At 45.5% G+C, this 20,635-nt stretch overlaps 1 protein-coding gene across 1 annotated transcript in view; it reads right to left on the minus strand.

Moving 5' to 3' along the window:
• Positions 1-20,635, minus strand: part of CNGA1 (cyclic nucleotide gated channel subunit alpha 1) — a 46,075-nt gene that overhangs the window by 13,113 nt on the left and 12,327 nt on the right. The window contains exons 2-4 of the mRNA XM_090034699.1: positions 10,630-10,708; positions 1,350-1,441; positions 791-914 (exon numbers count right to left, since the gene is read on the minus strand). Coding sequence (XP_089890825.1) covers positions 791-897 — 107 coding nt within the window. The 5' untranslated portion in view covers positions 898-914; positions 1,350-1,441; positions 10,630-10,708. The remainder of the gene's footprint in view (positions 1-790; positions 915-1,349; positions 1,442-10,629; positions 10,709-20,635) is intronic.

The following is a 20,635-nucleotide window of genomic DNA, read 5'->3' on the forward strand; positions in this document are numbered from 1 at the left end:
TACTTGAACTCCCAGTGGCTCAACTTCAACAGGTGAAAGGAAGATGTCCCCACCTGCCCATTTTATAATCTGATGGTTAGCGCACTCCCTGGTAAGTGGAAGATGAAGGGTTTGAGTCACTTCCAAGTGAGAAAGACCTATAACCTAGGGTAAGAGGTGTGATGACAAGGAGCATGTGCACACATTCATGGGACTTGAACTATGATCAGGGATAACAACTTTAACCTATGATTTTTGTGAGCTAAGCTTTATACATTGGAGTCCCCTTCTCTATATGTAAATTATCTACAAACATTTGTAGATGTGAGGTTCACCTTTGCAAACGATAAAAAAGAGCTTATCAAAATGGAATTTCTAGGGTGAACATGCAAAAATGTTTACTCACTATTTAATTAATCTTATAGGTTCCTATCAACATTCTTGTGAATAAAAATAAACTATCATGACCTTCTGAACATAATCAAAATCAAAGGGTTGTAAATACTAAGAAAGTGGGATTTACTCACTAAAGTTGTTTTTGCAGTATTGACACTGCACAAGTTATGTTATGTTGCTGAATGGGAATGCTTTGAAATGTGATTTGTGTGCACCTTTTTAGCAGTTGAATCCATTTTTAAATAATCCATATAATCTGACAAAGCCTGTCACATTCTACCTTTCTCCTAATGAAAATTTTAAAAATGAGCTTGTTCTGAGGAGAAGAGCGAAGAAAACAACACAAGGATGAATATTGGTCTCTAGATAGTCCCATAGAAATCAATAAAAGCAAAATTTAGTAAGTTTAATTTACCTGCTTTCTCCACTCTCTGTTAGTTCTTTGTCCATGTCTGTGTCTTCTACTGTCACTGTGGGTATGTTTACAAAGGAGTGCTGGGTGTTAATCACACCTACCTTCATGGTTAGACAGATATGGCCTGGGATAAGAGAAAAAGAAGAATTTAAAAATAGAAAAGCCGGTTGGTAATGGGCAAGCATCAAAAGGAATCTCTTCACACTGTCACAAGCTCTCCTATTCGGGACAAAGTAGAAAATGTATAACAGAAATCAGAGATGTGCAATTTAACTACAATAATTTCTTTGCACCTGTATAAATCAGTGCATATCTGGAATATAGGATGTAAAAATCAATATAAAACAGAAAGGCCTCTGCAATAGCTGAAAATAGAACCATTTGACCAAATTAAAATTTAAGAATGTTTTTAAACTATAAAGCAATAATGTAACTTAACTGTAATTCTAAATATTTATATTCATGATCTACAATTACATACAAAAGTACACACCTTCTAAAACATAGTCTCTCGCTACACAATACTTACAGTATAAAAATCTAGCTTTATATAACATACCTTATCCTGTTCTCCTTAAAAGTGTAACTCTCACAGAAGTTGATAGTTTTGTGTATGTCAGCACTATAACTTCAGGGCTGTCTGACTTATCCCTATGAAAGTAGAAACAAAAATGTTAAGTATGAAAATATGATCAGAACTCACCCCTTTACAGTAACAAATTGCAAGGACATTCTAGATGGAGCCTTTCAATAGTCACTTACCCATACCTCGATTCATTCATAAAACTTCCCTTGGTGTTAACAATGGGAAAGTATTTTCTGAATCTAGGTTGATCTCATCTACAAAACACATTGCAACAACCAGACTCAACTAGGAGAGCAAAAACCAGAATCTGAGCCTTGATTCTCTGTCCTCTGACTCTTAAGAATTTGCCAATGGTCAACGTGAAAATTCCAGGTATGGCTGGATTTCAAATTATTTTGAACTGAATCTTGAAAAACCATCAACTTTCTGCTATCCAAGAAACTCCAAACCCGTGGGTCAGCATTGGATGGTTTGGCTTTGGAGTATTCTTTGGGAATACTCCTCGTGGAAAGAAGCAGCCACTTAACTCATCACATAACCTTAGCTAAATAAGGTAGAACCAATTTTTTAAACCAAGTCCCAAAATTTAGACACCTAATTTCATATTTAGGCACCTAAACAAAAGTGGATATTTGTGCCACTGTTGTTCTTAAAGAGAAACTTTCCATTGCTTAGTAGGAATACAGTTCCTACTCAAACTGTAATTAAGTCAAACTATTTCACATTCTACAAGAGGTGGTAGCCAGTGGATCATCACAGTAGTTGATCATTTATTCTTTCTTTTCCATTATTCCAATTCAGAAAGGAACTAAGGGAAAGAAACCAGATAGGCAGGGGCATCCTATACTTTGGAGTATGCTTAAAAGGTACATCCTGGCTGAAAGACTACTGAAATATGACCAGATTCCTAGCCACAGGAAACACTTTGGATCTCCTGTGCTTAAGCTCTTCTGCAACTCTGTATGGGGATGGCAAGTTTTAATGCATGTTAAATTGTAGATTTACCTTTAATTTACAGCTAAGAATTTATTCACCTAAACGTTTACAGTCACCTACCAGTTTAAATGAAATTTCCTTCAGGAAAGGTTTATCAGGTCTACAACTATACTTTTGGTCACGTTTAAGGAAAACCAATAGCTCTATGGTTCAGACATTCATTTGGGAAGTAGTTCACACAACTCCAAATCCTTGCTCTGCCTAATTCAGTTCAGTGGCTTGAAACTTAGCCTCCTATATCCAAGGTGAATATACTTTTCTAGGATGTCTTTCCCTGTTTTAAAAAGGGTTCTGAGTCATCCTGATGCTGAGTGGGAAAATTTTTGCAATTTCAAAAAATTTTGCATTGAGATTGAAAAATAGTTTCCTACCCAGTTGTACTTCAAATCATTTTACCATCTTGCCTTGGGAAAGCTGGCAACTAATAAATGCTAAAAGAGAGATGGCTGGTTGGGCTTCCTGCTTTATTTATGTGTATCTTAGACCGAAACCATCTGACTGTACACATAGCTGAACTGTGTAACTTGGTGTTTCATTCACTTCGATCATCCTTATCATTCTATTACTCGTTAAATTATTTGTTGGATCTTGATTTCAATTAGACTAGAACCTGGATTGTGTTTTCTATGCATTTCTACAACACCAACCACAAGTGTCTCCTGTACTTGACTGAGTCTTCTTGCTGTTATTATAATGCAAATAAAATATAACTTGGGCCTGTATACAAAACTAGAGACTAGTCTTGAGTGTCAGGGCTTGGAAACATGATACAATAACACCAGCATACCTAACTTAAAGGGTGCATCTACACGAGATGCTATGTCACTGTAGCAACGAGCTATGTCAACGTAGTTCATCACTACAGCAACATAGTGTTGGAGGGCACAAACCATGATGCCAACACTATTGCACAGTAGGATCAGAAAAAACACATGCATTGCCAGGACTACACAGTAATGGCTGTTGCTGCACAATCAGGGGCAAATGTACATGTGCCCACAGCATACAAAACACTGATGCGAATTACACCAGTGACTGGAGCAGATGAAGAACCAAGCTCTCCCAGAGTAGCTGCTGCAGTAGGAGCTATCATATCACCTTGCCTGTTCACACTGAGCAAACATCTACACTGGGATAGAAGCAAAGGCAAAACAACTAAAAGGTATAACTTACACAGATGTATTTTACCCCTGATTTTTCTCAGGGAAACTCTACATTAGATTCTAGTAAGTTATATCAGTTGAGGCTATATGCTGTGGGTTCAATCATTGTTTATATGAGCATAATGGTAACTTTGATTATTGTGTTGTGTGTCTAGGCCCTGACTCAGAATTTTGGAAAAAAGTAATTTCTACAGTTGAGTCAAATTATATATGGTAAATTTAAAATAAAAACAAGGTTGCCTTCTTTTCACTTGCACTGGTATAAATAAGGAGTGCCTCTATTGAAATCAATGGATACCTTTTTTAAACTGATGTTGATGGCAGGAGAGTTAAAGTCAGCCTTTTTGCCTGTGAAATATAGAGCAGAATCCTAGCCTCACTAAAGTAGTATAAATATTTAAATTAACCCCAAAGGGAACAGGTTTTCACACCTGATTCTTTCCTGCCAGGACAAAAAATGCTGAGGGAATTTTCCATGCTGGGTTTCATGCTGAAGTTAGGAACAAAACTCGGAAGACTTTAACAGAACCATGATTGGGCCCTTCATATGGGATCACTTAAGTTATCTCAAACACAATCTGGTGCATAGCTGAATAAGAAAGGAAAGAATATAGCTAGGAAGTAGCCTGGAGATTGGGAAACCAAAGATCAATTTGATGCTCTGCACAGACTTGCTAGGCAACCACAGACACATGTGAGGGGCGATTTTATAACAGGGCACTGACAGATATGGAAAAAAATGCCCCCTGCGCTTTACCGGGAAAAGCAGCATGTTAGTTTGACCTGTCTCCACAGCATAGATCGGGCACTTCAGTGGGGCTTTCTGGCGTTTTTAACTAAAACTGATTCAGTGTTTCAGTTCCCTGATTATTAAATGGAGTCAGTTGTACTTTTTTTTTTGCAGAGGTGTTGACTTAATTAGACATTGTGCAATGGCAATAGGCCATAAATCCATTAAATAGATATAGCAATAGTTTTGAACCAGGGTGCTGGGGTGCTTTCAGACCCTTTCAAGGGTGCCAAACAATATTAGCACTGTTAGGTGTCCAAACGTGACCCACAGAAAAAATCCAGAGATTTCAGCCAGGAATCTAGAGTGTCAAAAATATTCTGGCCTGTTGTGTCCTTCTGAATTCTTTGCAAAAGAAAATTGCTGCATTAATTTTCTGTAGTCAAAAACAAGTGCAAATTAAGAGCTGACATTTTCCGAGGGGGCACCTTGAATATAACTGTGGGGAGGGGGCTCATCTAAAAAGGCTGACAGCCACTGAAAGTATCACACAGACATGCAGAAGAGTGACTGACCTGTGCCTAACACACAGAGATTTGCAGTGGGAAAGGTAATTTCTCAGTTAATTAATAAATCATAAACCACAGTGCATTCTATTTATCAAATAATCTCAGCATAAAACAAAAAAGTTTTATATACTTTTTCAAACATGGTGTTAACACTGAGTCAGAGTATGTTGTTCAATGCCTCTCTGAAGAATTTTCAAATGTGTCCACAAGCAAAAATTCAATCAGCTTCTCAGCTTGGAGTTTAAAATACAAAAAACATTTAGCACAGTATGTAGCTGATAGACTTGAAATTGTCAGTGACAAGAAAGTCTTCTCGAAAGATTGGTTTATAACTGTCTGAGTTGCTATGGAAGGCAATAAACTACTGTTGCATGGATTAAGTGCCTTTGCTCTTCCATCTAGTGTGCTATTGGAAATGGAAGAACCACTGCAATGCAAGAGACTTCTTGCTGAAAGATGATATATATGTATTACTGTGTGACATTGAGGACATTATCGCCATAGGACTTATATATTCTGTTGGAGGGATAAGAGATGAAATCATGTTTCCACGGTCAGCCAAATAGGTAATGCACCCAGGCAATGTCGACATTTACTTCATCCCATAAAATAGAAAGATGAAGATTAAATCTCAGGTATTGCTGATTAATCTTCAAGGCCTTATCTATACCATGGTGACAGCAGATCCTAACATCATAGGGCCTGAGCAGGTCTTACCCACCTGCAACCCTAGGCACACTCCAATTCTCAAACGATGCCAACAAAGATGCTATCTCTGTACTTGCATTTGAGCCCTGTCCCTGATGTGGTTGAGACTGGCCAGTAAGGAACAATCCTGGAGCAGCCTCACCAGCATACTTTGAGGTTTAGAGAGTGACAGCAGGTGCAAGTGAGCAGGGTATTATTGGTGGGATATGCCCCCACTGCAGGAACCTTGTAAAAGGTGTGTGGCCCTTTAAAAGAGGCAGACAGACAGCTGTGGGTGATTATTAGCAGGCAATTAAAAGTCCAGGGAGAGAAGGAACAAGCAACTTGAGCTGAGGAAGGAGTGGACTGAAACTCAGAACAGCTCAGCTCTAAAAAGGTCTCTTTTATGATGCCTGAAGAAAAGCTAAAGTGTTGTTTAATGCATCTGTTTGTTAGGATGGTGTAGTATTGCTTTGTGATATGAAGACTGGCTGAGGGACTGACAAAGGAGCAAAGCCAAATAGCAAGGCTGCTTATGGACTATTGTTTGGACCATCAGGACTCCTAGGCCGCATCCAAATGAGCGCAACCATGCTCTATGTGGCACCGCAGACCCTTCTGTGTCACCACACATTGCACATTTAGGCATTTACCGTGCTGCTACCTTGAAGCATGGGCAAGTGGTTTTGATCCCAGGAGATCCCAGGGCCAAAAAAACCCATGCAGAAAAAAAGCAGGGCAGCACACATGGAGGCAGCGTGAGCCACCCAAAACCGGAACTTGGCCTGCCAGAGCTGTAATGCGGCTGCCGGTCAGGCTCCAAGCTGCAGGAGCACCACAGTTGCACTTTCCATAGGCCCCAGGGCCCCAGGCAAGGCTGATGGGGCTAGCATAGTTGCTGCTGGGCCCAGCCTCTCCTACCCCACTCCGAATAACCTGCCGTATGCCAGAGGGCATGCGCATGGACATTCCTCAGGGACAAACTATGGCTGAAGCCCTTAAGGACTGAAACTACTCCGGTTATGTTAGGCAGCTCTACCTCTACGTGTAGGTAGTATGTGGTGGCAAAGCAGTAAAGATTTCTTATTCTGGCTTTTTGTCCTTGTTTGACTCAGCTAAAAACTAGTACTTTTACCTTCAGGCTGGAAAGCCAAAATGGTCACATGATGCTAGCCATATCAGTCCCTGGTGTGCTGTTGCTTCAGGTATTTTAATTATGCTAGCCTATTGAGCTACACAGTTTGGACAGATGTTGGTTTCTCTCTCCCCTCACATGAGTGAGTGCCAGCAGTGGGTAGGGCTGACTGTGGCAGACTCCACCCTGATTCAATTATTCCCTGAAGAAACTACATTAAGATCCTCACTGGTATGAAACAGCTGTGCTCAAAACCAGCCAAAAACTCAGTACAGAATAAAGGCAAAAATATAGTTCACTTATCACAAAGGAAATCTCTTTTCCAACATAATTGGCTTGCTTAGCATGAGCACATTGCCCCCATGCAGGTAATGCTCCCAAGTACCAGCATTGCTGAGTAGGAATCATTTCTTTTGGTTTATTTTTGCCTTTGAGTATTACTTAGATCCACAAATCAAAAACTGACAACAGCTGAAATGCATAAAATGAAGCAATTGAAGAGGAACCTCTTACATCTTATATCTTTACATCCTGAACATAGTGTTTGGGAATACAGTAGCAGGTCTGCATTCCTCCACACAGGATTAATATAATCAAAGACAGAATTCATCGACTAATCTTTACAAGTCTAGCTACAGATCCTACAGACATCTTCCACAATGGATTTTAACCAAGACAGAAGCTTATGTCTGACCACAGGGAAAGGTAAAATATTACTTCAAGGGTTTACCTTTGGTTTGATCTGCTACAGTTATGTCTGGGGCACAGATTTACTATGTCTGACTCCAGTGCCCTCAAACACCATGCAGTTTTTGCACTTTCACCCTGGCTGGAAGTAATGTTGTTGAGTCTGTGGTGCAGAGGGCACGTTAATAAACCCTGATTCATACTAGAGCTATTCAGACCATCCTTAACACCATGTGGATGCAACTATATTGCTTCTGGTCCGAGCTCTAGCACATGTGGAACCACACTGTGTTTGAGGCCCAGCAAATTTGTGATCTAGGGATGTCCTACAGCAATTCTTGTTACATATGTTTTCTATCACAAACTAGATAAATAAAAACACAAATCCAAATCATTTTAGCAGTTGAAAAGCAAAGTCTTGGGCCTGGGATTATGAGTGGTTATGAATTATTTGGCAAGCCACTACCAACATGAGCAGCCACTACTGCGTTTTTTATGGTGATGCCCACAATACCAAGGTCCAAAGTGGTAGAGTTGAGCCCCTCCTTCCTAGTCCTAAGGGTCGCCAACTAGTTAACTACTCATTGCCTATGTGCAATGGTAAGAGGTATGTATTTCTCTTTTCCTGCCAGACGGTATGTTGGATGCCTGACTGAGCAAAGCCAGGTCTAATGCTGTGGTGAACAGGATTTCTCCCTTTGTCTATGTACAGAATGAAATAGAGGGACCTGGAGAGAGTGGTGATATAAAAGACAGTGTGGAAGTGGGCAGGGGAAAGTAGAGATCTGGGGGAAGCTAGGAATGAGAGGTGAGGGCAATGAGATGGGAATCTCAGAGACTCCCGCTCTGAGGAGAGAGGGGATACAGATACACCAAACTTCTGATAAAGGGAGAGACAATATATGGTATGGGGGAGAAATGGGACATCACAATGAACCCCTGTCATGGGAGGAATGAAAAGAATGGGGATGTACACAGAACCCTTCCATGAGATATGCTCACATAGCAAGGAAAATGAAGAACAAAGACGGTGGAGGACATAGGATTTGTACAGGGATGAGGAAGAATTTCCTGAAATCCCTGAAAACAAAGGGGCATGGAAGGGTGGCACACAGGAAGCTTGCAAGGGAGTAGAGGAATACAAGGAGCCTCTGGATTGTGCAATTCAGTTAGCCTACAAAATCTACCACGTGTGTAATCTCTGGCTGTGAAATAGGGTTGCCAATCTTTCTGGATTGGCCGGGAGCGTACCAGAATCAACACTGATCTCCTGGTGACTATTGAAAGCCATCTGGGAGACTGATATTGTAAACAGGTTGAACAATACAATTAATGACATTATATCATGTTGGGGGGAAAAATATCCCGGAATAGCTTCAGTCAGAGTTGGCAACCCTACTGTGAAAGGGTATAAGGACTGCCCAGTAATGACATAGAAAGTTGAGATTCCATATATTCATTGCAGCCAGGACAGTCAAAGAGCAGTGTGGATCAGGCACGCAATTAAGCCTCCTTTTGTGTGATAAGCTTGCAGAGAGGAAGGTAGGGCAAAAGCGGTATTAAGAGAGGCTGTTTTATGCTGCAGTTTTGTTTATGGATCTGTGAGACCCTTAAAAAAGGTAAGGAGGTGGGTGGTACCCAGTAAGAAAAAATAACTCTTTGGGCACCATGCTGGAGCACTTAGCTTGGATTTCTGCAGACATCTGTGCCCAGAATGTTCCTCTGCTGTACAAGAAAACAGAATTTTGTGCCTATTTCTGTAAATAAATGGATCACACCAAGGATTGCTCTGACTCTGTGTCACCAGTTTCTCTTTTAAACAGAACCATCACACAGGATTTTCCACTCCACCTAAACAACAGCTCTGGCTAATATCTTTAAAAAACAGCCAAGGTCAACTGGGTTCAGGGGCCCAATGACACTGAGATTGAAAGTAAAAGGTGGACAATACAGACACTTCAAACTTGCCCTCAAGCATTGGAATTGGGGAGCTTTCAACTGTATAATGCCCCTATGCTACCTGATTCCCTATGCACATACTGCTCCACAGAAAACAGATAGGCCAAAATCTATGGAGGCCCTGTGTGGCATAGGATACATGTTTATATGAGCTGCCTGCCATTTCTGATATTTCACTGGTCCTTACTGTGGAGCAGTAGAGCAACCAACCACATCTGAGCCACTGCTTTTCCAGTCTGATAATAAGGTTGGTGTAAACTTCCCATTACATTGGAACTGAAAGCGTTTGCTGACTTGGACCTCAAGCCACTTGGGTAAGTATGGATACTCAATAAAGCATGCAGGAAAGGGTTGTTTCCTTATGAGTCAACCATTATATATTGAACTAGCCTGCCTTCTCATTCAGTACATGTTGAAGAACCTTTTTGATAATTTCTAAAATTAAAGGACACATTTTTTAGACTCAGAAGCCACAGAACCTTATGCACAAATAGCAGAACTGCATGCCTCCTTTTGAAGCTATATTCCTAGTGTCAGAATGCTAATGTTTGTATGTGGGGGGTGCACTTGGTATGTAATGTAATGTACTTTTTTGTATGTAATGTTTGTATGTAGCATTTACAGGAAAAATCCTGGTTCTTTTGAAATCAGCGAAAAAACTCCCAATAATTCATAGGGCCAAGACCTCCCTGGTGCATATTTTTGCATGTACTGTATCACCAAGAGATTTAAGCAAAATATATTGGTCTAAATGTATTAAATTATAATAATGCAGCTTTTTCATCTCTTGTAGCTACAGTTTTGTTTAAAAATCATATATTATTCATACAATCACTCTGTTTTTTTATTTTATTGTAACCCATTACCAAACACCAAATTCTACAATTTAGGCAAATAGTGCTGATGAACTTTAGCTTTATAAATATTCCATAATTATTATTAGGTCATGTGGATTTTACCAATAATATTAATTTAAATACTGTTTTTAAAAAGATAAGATATTTATAAAAACAGCTTATTTCCCAAACTCTCATTATTTTTAAAACTCTTTTAGAAAAAAATATTTTTTGCAATCTAAAAAGTCTTTACTAAAGAGAACATTTTTGTACACAATTGCAAGGAATAAAAGATTAACATTCAGCTGCTTTGGTTTTTTACCTTGCCCACAAACAATAAACAAAATAATAAATATTCAGCTACATTACAAAAGTACAATGTCATAACAAAATCTTTTGCCCTCTAGAAAAGCAGGGTACATGTAGAATAAAGCAAATTTAAAAAAATAAAATAACACTATTCTAATGATATTGTTACGGTGGATGCTTACCTTTGTAATCTAATTTGATTCTCCTAGTAGTAAATGCAATCCTTTAAATCAGCAACATGCCCACACTGAATAAACACAGCTGCAATGAAAATCCAAACATAATTGGTATTTCACACAATAATTTCCTCATTGCTGTATTCTCAAACGGACAGTCTAATGAGTTGCTCTCACAAGTACTCCAAGGGTAGGACATGGTTATTAGAAGAGGATTTCCTTGACCTAGTGCTGGATTTTGAGATTTAGAGACAGTGACAGTCACCATTATCCCACACCTGAACAGAAGCTTATGAATACTATGAATGTGTACAAGATTTGACAAATACACACTTTGAACATTTTCTGTTCTCATAATAAAATCTCTGTTGGAAACATAATTACATAGCAATATTGTCTGGTGATACATTTGTGGTGTTGTTATTTTTCTTCTGATGGATATCTATATTATTTGTTATAGCTTTTTCACTGGAGTATTTATAGCATCAAAGATAGTATTTTATGGTTTATTTTTTCATACTTTTATCATATCACCTGGACTAGTAAAAACAGGTTTACTCAATTTGTAAACTCCTTAGCTGAACTACCATAGCCTTTGAAACAATATTTTCTTCCCATGTTGATGCTTAAGGAACTGTAAAAAGTTCTTATTCATTTAGTGAAAAAATATTATTGCTCACAGCTTATTTCTTGCCAATGCCAAGGAAAAACTGTTTATTTTAACTATTGGCTGGTAGAGAAAGGTCACTTCAGGTCACCTGGGGAAGGGTACCATGTGCCCTAAAGCTTGTCTAAGGTCTCTCCCAACTCTATAGTTGGCCCAAAACAAGTATAACCTAATTTGCATATTCCTGGACTGTCACATATATAGTACCACTCCAACATAACCATGAAATTAAAATGTCATCTTTTTCTCTCTGTCACAATTAAGTCACAGTTAAAGTCACTCAACTACTTTAACTTTTTTCCACAGAAGGTATAATTATGCAGTCCCCACAATAGAAAGTTCTTGAAGCAGAGAATATATATCTGGAACTTAAAGATAAAAGTCTTCACAAGAATGTAGCAGTTATAATTAAAAAAATAAAAGCCAAAGTATTATAAACCATGCAAGTGCATGGTTATACCTATAGCAAGCCAGACATTATCCCTACAGCAAGTCAAATATACAGACACACAATATAGTCACTCAAAATACCAAATTAAATAAGATGCAAATCATATGCCAAATTCAGTCTTATTTTGTCAGGATATAATGTCTTATTCCAGTAAAACTGAAAATTCAATTCCTATCAAGCACTGAACTACTTTTAACAATGACCCCAACTAAGTTCCCTTTTAAGAGTCAATAGCAGAACTCTCATTGACTTCCGTGGGAGCTGGATTCGTTCTAGAGTCCACATTTTCCCACAGGGATTTTTTTTTTGCATTGTTCTGTATTTCAGTCAAGTAACCTTGACTGATGGGAGGCAGTCACAGCAGTGGATTATTATTTTATTAGTCCAGCTTTAATCTATTTAAATATCTTGCTATGTCAGCTCATCTATAATTCTCTTTAATCCTATTAAGCCTACCCTAGTTAAAAGTTCTCATGAAATGAGATGTTATGCATATTTGCTTTAAGTCATTAGTTTTCATAGAAGGACCCTGCTCTGTAGTCACAAAAGGCACTAGAAACATAAGTTCTGTCCTTTTCTAGTGCTGGTGCTTATTCTACAATGGAAGCAACATTGCGAGAAAAGGCTCCAATAGCTGCTGGCCTACTTAACACGATTTTGTCCAAACCTGCTCTAAGCATGCTTAGATAACATAAACTTAAATGCATAGGAAGCCCCAGAAGTCTTGTCTATGGTGCAATTATTAGTGCTTGCAGCATCTCCAATAATACGTGGTACTGTATCTTTATTTTACTATAAAGGGGGGAAACAGAGACCCCCTGCCTCCTGGGCCCAACCTGGCTCCCCACAAGACCCCAGCATGGGTTGCCAGGCTGGGCGGCATGGTGGGGGGGCTCCACTCCTTTCCCCAACTGAGGCTCTTGACAATGGCAGCCCCACCTGCTGGCCAGAGGCATGCACACAAATGCAGGCTGACTCTGAGTCTCCCAAACCCAACAAGCCTATTGGGTTCAATGATGATCTCACTCATGGTGTTTTGTGTAAAGCACCATGAGTTAGAATGCCTCCCTGACAGGCTGCCTGCACTTGTCTATACGCCCCTGGTCTTCATGCTGTAATTTTGCTAAAGGACTGTGACTGTGGGAGCATCTACACAAGATGCTTTACTGTGCAGTAGAGCAAATTACTGCACAGGAAGTGTCCACATCTACACACGCAGACACTTACTGCACAGTAATTTGCTCTAATCATGAGTAAATTTTCTACTTGGAAATACAAGCTTGTCTGACCCCATGGAGCTTCTCCAACTGCTCTTTGTCTGCCCCAGCCCCTTAAAAGCCTGTGGGGACGTCAGGGCTCTGGGCCACCTGCTGGCCCCAGGCCAGCTACAGTAGCCCACACACGGGAAGCAGGTTTCAGGGATCTTCTGCCCTCCAGTTTCGTTCTGAGCTCGGCTTCCTGAGTGCGCTACGTCTGCCGCAAGCCACGTGGCATCTTGCTGAGCTGCTGCAGTGCTTCATGGAGGATGTTGTTCAGCTGGGGAGCCAGCTCCTAGAGCAGTGGTTCCCAGCCTCAGTAGACTCAAGGTCCCCCTTGGAAAATGCCAGCTCTTGTTTTTTGACTGAGACAAAATAATAGAGCAATTCTTCTGTTGCAAAGAGCTCAAATCCCAGCAGGTGCGAATGCTTTTAATACTCTAGATTCCTATTTGAAATCTCTGGGTTTCTCTTATGCATCGTATTTGCACCGCTATCCATGCTAACGCTGTACGGTACCCCATGGCACTCTTGAAAGGATCTCAAGGCACCCTAGGTGCTGTAGCACTCTGGTTGAGAATGGCTATCCTAGAGGAGAATGGCAGCACAAGGCACTGGGCCTTCTATCCCTTTGATGCTCCTTGGTGACATTTTCAGATTAAATTTTCTTCAGATTTTGGATCTTGGATATTCAGTGTTCCAATGGAAAGTTATTATTTTACATGGAAAGCAGACCTGTCTTGCGAAGGAGAATATGAAGCAGAAACCCCAGATTTTCCCCACTGATCAGCCGTTTCAACTGAAACTAATAAGAGATGAAGCTGATCTGACACCCAACGTGCCACAAACCTCAGAGCGGGCAGGATGAAGCAGAGGAAATGCAGCCACAGCTCAGTACCTGAGTCACTGCATGATCAAACTATCCCAAAGGGGACACAGTGCAACTTGGCTACGTCACAGTTCACTGGCTGGGGAATTGGCTCCGAGGTCGGACCCAGAGAGTGGTAGTTGATGGGAAATCAATCACTGTGGTGTGCTGCGACCAGTGGGGTCCCCCAAGGCTCTGTCTTTGGGCCTGTACTCTTTAACATCTTCATTAATGATGTGGACATTGGGATCAGAAGCGGACTGGCCAAGTTCGCCGATGACACCAAACATTGGGGTAAACTGTCCGCACCTGAGGACAGGTTGGTGATCCAGGCTGACCTTGACAGGCTCAGAACATAGGCAGATGAAAACCTGATGGTGTTCAACACCGAAAAATGCAAAGTACTCCACCTTGGGAAGAAAAATCCACAGCGTATTTATAGGCTTGGCAGTGCTACACTTGCTAGCACCATGGCTGAAAGGGACTTGGGGGTCATGATTGATCACAAGATGAATATGAGCCACCAATGCGATGTCACAACAGGTAAAGCTAGCAAAGCTTTGGCTTGCATCCATAGATGCTTCTCAAACAAATCACAGGATGTCATCCTCCCCCTGTACTCGGCTTTGGTGAGGCCACAGCTGGAGTACTGCATCCAAGTCCAGGCTCCGCACTTCAAAAAGGATGTGGAGAAGCTTGAGAGAGGCCAGAGGAGAGCCACGCGCATGATCAGAGGTCAGGAAAACAGATGAGAGGCTGAGAGCCATGGGACTCTTCAGCCTGGAAAATTGTAGGCTCAGGGCGGGACCCGGTGGCTGCTTATAAGTATATAAGGGGTGAACATCAGGATCTGGGGGAACACCTGTTCACCAGAGTGCCCCAAGGGACGACAAGGTCAAACGGTCACAAACTCCTCCAAGACCGTTTCAGGCTGGACATAAGGAAGAACTTCTTTACTGTCCAAGCCCCCAAGGCCTGGAACAGACTGCCCCTGGAGGTGGTGCAAGCACCTACTCTGGACTCCTTTAAGAAATGTTTGGATGCTTATCTTGCTGGGATCCTGTGACCCCAGCTGACTTCCTGCCTTTGGGCGGGGAGCTGGACTCGATGATCCTCCAGGGTCCCTTCCAGCCCTACTGTCTATGAAAATCTATGAAATCATACTGTGCTTGGTGCTGCAGGAACCTGCCAAGCCTGGCAGCACCCTGGAACATCTGCAGACAGCCTCTGGACACTGGGTCCTGTTCCAGCTGGCTCCAGGCCACCCACAGCAACCTGCCCAGACTCCACCACTGGTGCCCAGCACACCCTTGTCATACACCTGCCTGTTCCATGTCATGTTCCTGTGCTGGATGCTTCAGGCAGCTGCCCAGGCCCACCAGCACCAGCACTGCTGCACAGAGACCCAGCAAGCCATCAAGGGAGCCAGGCTGGCATCCTCCCTGATGCCACACGCCATCTCCTGGGGTCTCAACTAGTCCCAGGAAGAGATCATGGACCTCATCACACTGTGGGGTGAGGCCAAGGTCCTCACCCAGTTTGCACAGAGTGGGTGCTCCAACGCACACCTCTATGAGGGCCTGTCAGGCTGCATGTGGGAGCATGGGCATGACCGGTTGGCACAGTAGCACCACATAACGGTCAAAGCATTGAGGGCCCAGTGGGTCACAGTCACCGACCACAACTGCTGGTCAGGAGCCGCCCGTAAGTCCATGCCCTTTATGCGGCAGCTGAATGACATCCTTGCACCCTGGGACCCTGGCCTGAGCTATGCTGTCTACTCCAACATGGGTGGCCTGCCCAAGCCTCCACTGTGGCCTGGCACCTGAGGTGACACATCACCAGGGGAGGACCCCTTGGGCCACCAGGGGTCTGTCCCACTGAGCTCCCCACCTCTGGCCTCCCCCAGCAACTTTGGGAGCCCGGGCCAGTGCTTGCCCTACCAGCTCCGCATACTCAACCCTGCCCAGGTCAGGCCAGCCAGGGCACCACCAGCTGCCAGCAGTTCCAGCTGCTCCCCAGAGGAAGCTCCTGCCCAGCAGGGAACAACTCAGGATGCTGGGCCTGCCTGCCACACCCACCTGGTAAGCCCTGCAATGGGGGAAAGGCCCTCCCCACCCCTGCCCTGGCCCCTACACCCCTTCCCTGCCTGGTCCACCTGTGCTCCCCCAGGTCCCCGGAGCCCTGCCACAGCATGTACCCTGTGCCCCCGCAGGTAGGCAGGCACAGGCCTCTCAGACACCAAGGAATGCATTGATGCCAGAAGTGATGTCCTCTTTGGCTGCAGGGAGCAGGGACATGCAACCACAGGTAGCCCTCCAGGCTGCAACAGAGGTTGTGGGGCAAGGCGGGCTTTCCCTCCACACCACTGACACTTGTGCCAGGTTCACAGGTATGCCTGAGGCACCATGGCCAGCAGCAGCAGCAGCAGGGCATAGTGGGTCGGGCACCCCTCATTCTATACAAAAAGACCTCACAGCACCCAGGATACTCACAGCAAGGGTGCGGGGGGGGGATGCTGACCCTAGGGCGCCTCCCTGGAGAGGCCCCTTGCAGGGAAGGCAGGGACACCAGCACTGCTGCGTCCCAGTCATTCAGGAGCCTGCCACTTCCCCTGCCCCCGCTCCACACCCAGGAGCCATGGCAAAACCCTAACACTGTGGCTTGTGGAGACAGGGGAGCAGCCAGCCCAAGGCTTCCTGTTCCCCTGTCTTGAGGCACACTGAATCCCAGCCAGCCAGGCAGCAGCTGACTGGGGCACAGAGTGCCTCAGCATGGGGGCTGTTTGCTGGTTAGTCCTGTGATGAGGCACCCTGTGCCCCAGCCAGTCCCCCTTGCAGCACATGGAGCAATGGGACGTGTCCCACTGAAAACCACATGAACCGGTGCGTGCACTGCAGCACAAAGTAGCAGCAGAAATTTTTGCAGCTACTATTTGTGCTGCTGTAAACACATGCCCCTGTTCATGTGGATACAGCCCCTTTGTAGCAGAGGTTGTGAATGTCTCGAGACTATTTTATCAATGCTTGTAGCAGCAAGGCATTGGCCACTGTCATCCCCCTACTTTACCTGTGGCTGGCTAGAGCGTTGTGCCTTATTATAGTGTCAGGTTTGACTATGTAGTTTTATTATTAAGTTAGACAATGGATTTGGATAGGGTGGGCTTGGGTAAGGATGATCCTGCTTCTGGGCTGCTGGACTAGATGACCCTGAAGGTTACCGGCTCTGCTTTTCTATGCTTCTACAAAGCGCACCTGGAAGATTATTTGAAACTACAAATATCCACTCAAGACTGCTTGTCGCAGAGCTCTCAGGTGCCCTGCGACTGAGAGCAGAAACGGCTCGGGAGAGACCCCTAGTGGCAAGAAGGGGGAAGCTCAGCTGCCAGTCACCAGGACTGTGCAGGTGCTGGTTGCTAGGGCAACCAGTGAAACCTAAAGACAGGAAGGGGCGGAGCTTAGCCCTTCTTAAGCCCAGGCAGGTGGCCAGGAGGGTAGTTTCCCTCTGGCGGCCGAGAGAGGAGGAACTCAACCGGTACGAAGGGGAGAACTCTGATGGTGGGAACATCCCCTGCTGCTGCTGGGGTTGGTGTGCTCTCTCTCTGGTAGGGATGGATTCTTATTTGACCAGGACAGCCTAGCTTCTATGTTGTAGCCCAGGGGCTTTGTGTTCTTGTGTTTATTGTTTTGACCAGAGGACCGGGTGAGGCTATTAGGGGTTGGAGGAGGCCTCATAAGGACCCCACAGTAGTGTGGGGGTTCCTGGTGCCAGAGAGGGTGCAGCATTGTTTGGGTGCATTGGCCCCAGCCCTGGAGCCGGGGGGCCAGGGAGAAACCCTGGAGCTGGGGGGCAGGGAGAAGCCCCGGAGATAGGGGGCAGCAAGGAGCCCTAGAGCCAAGAGGGGGGCAGTGAGGAGCCCCGAGTGAAGGGGGCAGCAAGGAAACCTGGAGCAGGCACTGAAGTCCCAGAAGAAGCAGTGCGGGACAAGCTAGAGGGTGCCGGTAGGGGCACTGGCTGTGAGAGGAGCTAGAGGGCGCCGGCGAGGGTGCAGGCTGAGGGACAAGACAGAGAGCGTCCATGTGGTGCAGAGAGTAGGACAGACCTGAACAACATCAGATACATCTGCGAGGCTTGGGCTGTGGTGTAAGGGGAGGAAAGGAACCGCAGACAGTGCCTCAGGCACCAAGACAGAAAACAGGCAGCCTCCCGCTTGATTTAAGATCTTCCAATCAAGCAAATAACAACAAGGCGTGGCAGGCGAAAAGGCAGGCAGTTGGCCCTGGATCAGTGTTGCGGGACCACTAATAGATGGCCCCAAAGAGGCACAACTGTCACACTGCTGTTTATCAGAACTTTACTCCAAGATAAGTACTTGATATGAGCAATTAATGTGATTGATAAAGAGGTACAGCTAGTAAGAAAAAAAATCAGATCAGGAAAATAATGCCCAATGATTCTCAAAGCTTCTGAAAACGATAGAGGTCAAGAGCTGTGAAGCAGCTAAGTCAGGAGAAAAACTAGAGATTGACTTGATAGCCTTTTGTTGTCTTCTATAGATATTTCTATCTGCATCATATACTAGAGCAGGGGTCAGCAACCCCTGGTATGTGTGCCATTAGTGGCAAGCGGAGACATCTTTCCCAGCACGCCGGGAGGCACACAAAGAAATTGGGGGGGTTTGGGTTTTTTTTTTTAAGTTCCTGCTCTGGGCTCTCCTATGCAGCTCTTGGCTGCGGGGGCTGCCTGTCCCTTTTTCAGGCTCTGGGGCCCAGGAGCATGGCCCCCTCCCCTTGCGGGGTCTGCTCCCTACTGGGGTCTCTGGCGCGCCAGCTGGAGGAGCTCCAGGCCACAGTCCAGAGACTGCGTGCCATCAGGGACTGCGAGCAGGTGACCAGGAGATCTCCTACTGCCAGGCCGTTCTCCCCCGGGAGCCGCAGGGGAGAGCTCCGTCTCCCTCCGCGACTAAGGAGGACTCTGGGACCTCCCGCTCTGCCCAGTCAGGGGCATGGACCAAGGTGGTCAAGGGCCCCAAGGCCTGCCGCACCAAGGCCACTGCCCCGCCGGAGCTTAGCAACAGGTTCGCACCTCTTGCAGCCCCAGCAGAGCCCACGCAGTTGCCAGCTCCCGCAGGCAACCCAGCCTCGACCGCAGCTACTGGCCCCGCTCTCCCCAAGACAGAGCGTAAGGTGTTTGTTGTGGGAGACTCCATCCTGCGGGGCACTGAGGGGGCAATCTGCCGCCCCGACCCCTTAGCCCGGGAAGTCTGCTGCTTCCCGGGGGCCCGCATCCGAGACATTGCGAGCATTGCCCGCAGCTCCTCCGGCCCACAGACCACTACCCCATGCTCCTTATTCATGTGGGCACCAATGACACGGCTCGGAGCACCCCCAGCCAGGTCATGAGGCGCTACAGGGAGTTGGGAGCGGGGCTTAGGGGTCTGGGAGCTCAGGTGGTGTTTTCCTCGATCCTCCCAGTCTCGGGCTATGGGCTGAGGAGGGAGAGGAGGATCCACGCGGTGAACCAAAGACTGCGGCGCTGGTGTTATCAGGAAGGCTTTGGCTTCCATGACCACAGCCCGCTCTTTGGAGAGAGAGGCAGCGAGCTGCTGGGAAGAGATGGCCTCCACCTCCCTCCCCTGGGGAGGAGGCTCTTCTCAGCCAGGCTGGCTGACCTGCTCCACCGGGCTTTAAACTAAGCCCGCTGGGGGATGGGGGGACTACTGCCCCTCCTGGCCCGCTGAACGGCCCTTGCAAAGCCAGCGGACCAAGGCACTTAAGGGGGCACTTAAGGGAGCTCACCCCTGCCCCAGCCCTGGCACAATCTGTGGGCAAGGCAAGAGCCCCGAAGGGCACACTTGCCTGCCTGTACACTAATGCCAGGAGCCTGGGCAACAAGCAGGACGAGCAAAGAAATATGATATCATTGGGATAACGGAGACCTGGTGGGACTCCACCCATGACTGGACCACGGGTATAGAGGGCTATACCCTATACAGGAGGGATCGCGTTGGCAAAAGGGACGGGGGTGTAGCTCTCTATGCGAAGGAAAGCTACATGTCCCTGCAAGCTGATGTTGGCGACCGGCATGGACAGCTAGAGACCCTCTGGGTAAAAATTCGTGGGGAATTCGGCACAGGGGACACAACGGTGGGAGTCTACTACAGACCTCCCACTCAAAGTCCCGAGCTTGACCAGGAGTTTGCCCGGGAACTGACTGAGGCCGCTTGCTCCAGGACCTTGGTTGTCATGGGTGACTTCAATTACCTGGACATCTTGTGGGAAGATCACTCATAGATTCATAGATTCATAGATGCTAGGGTCGGAAGGGACCTCAATAGATCATCGAGTCCGACCCCCTGCATAAGCAGGAAAGAGTGCTGGGCCTACATTACCCCAGCTAGATACACATCCAACCTTCTCTTGAATACCCCCAGGGTAGGGGAGAGCACCACCTCCCTTGGGAGCCCGTTCCAGAGCTTGGCCACTCGAACTGTGAAGAAGTTCCTCCTAATATCTAATCTAAATCTGCTCTCCTCCAGCTTGTGGCCATTATTTCTTGTAACCCCCGGGGGCGCCTTGGTGAATAAATACTCACCAATTCCCTTCTGTGCCCCCCTGACGAACTTATAGGCAGCCACCAGGTCGCCTCTCAACCTTCTCTTGCGGAGGCTGAAAAGGTCCAGTTTCTCTAATCTCTCCTCATAGGGCTTGGCCTGCAGGCCCTTAACCATACGAGTGGCCCTTCTCTGGACCCTCTCCAGGTTATCCGCA

The sequence above is a fragment of the Crocodylus siamensis genome, chromosome 2 (assembly GCF_052110815.1).
Source record: "Crocodylus siamensis isolate JL-2025a chromosome 2, ASM5211081v1, whole genome shotgun sequence".
Classification (NCBI taxonomy): Eukaryota; Metazoa; Chordata; order Crocodylia; family Crocodylidae; genus Crocodylus; species Crocodylus siamensis.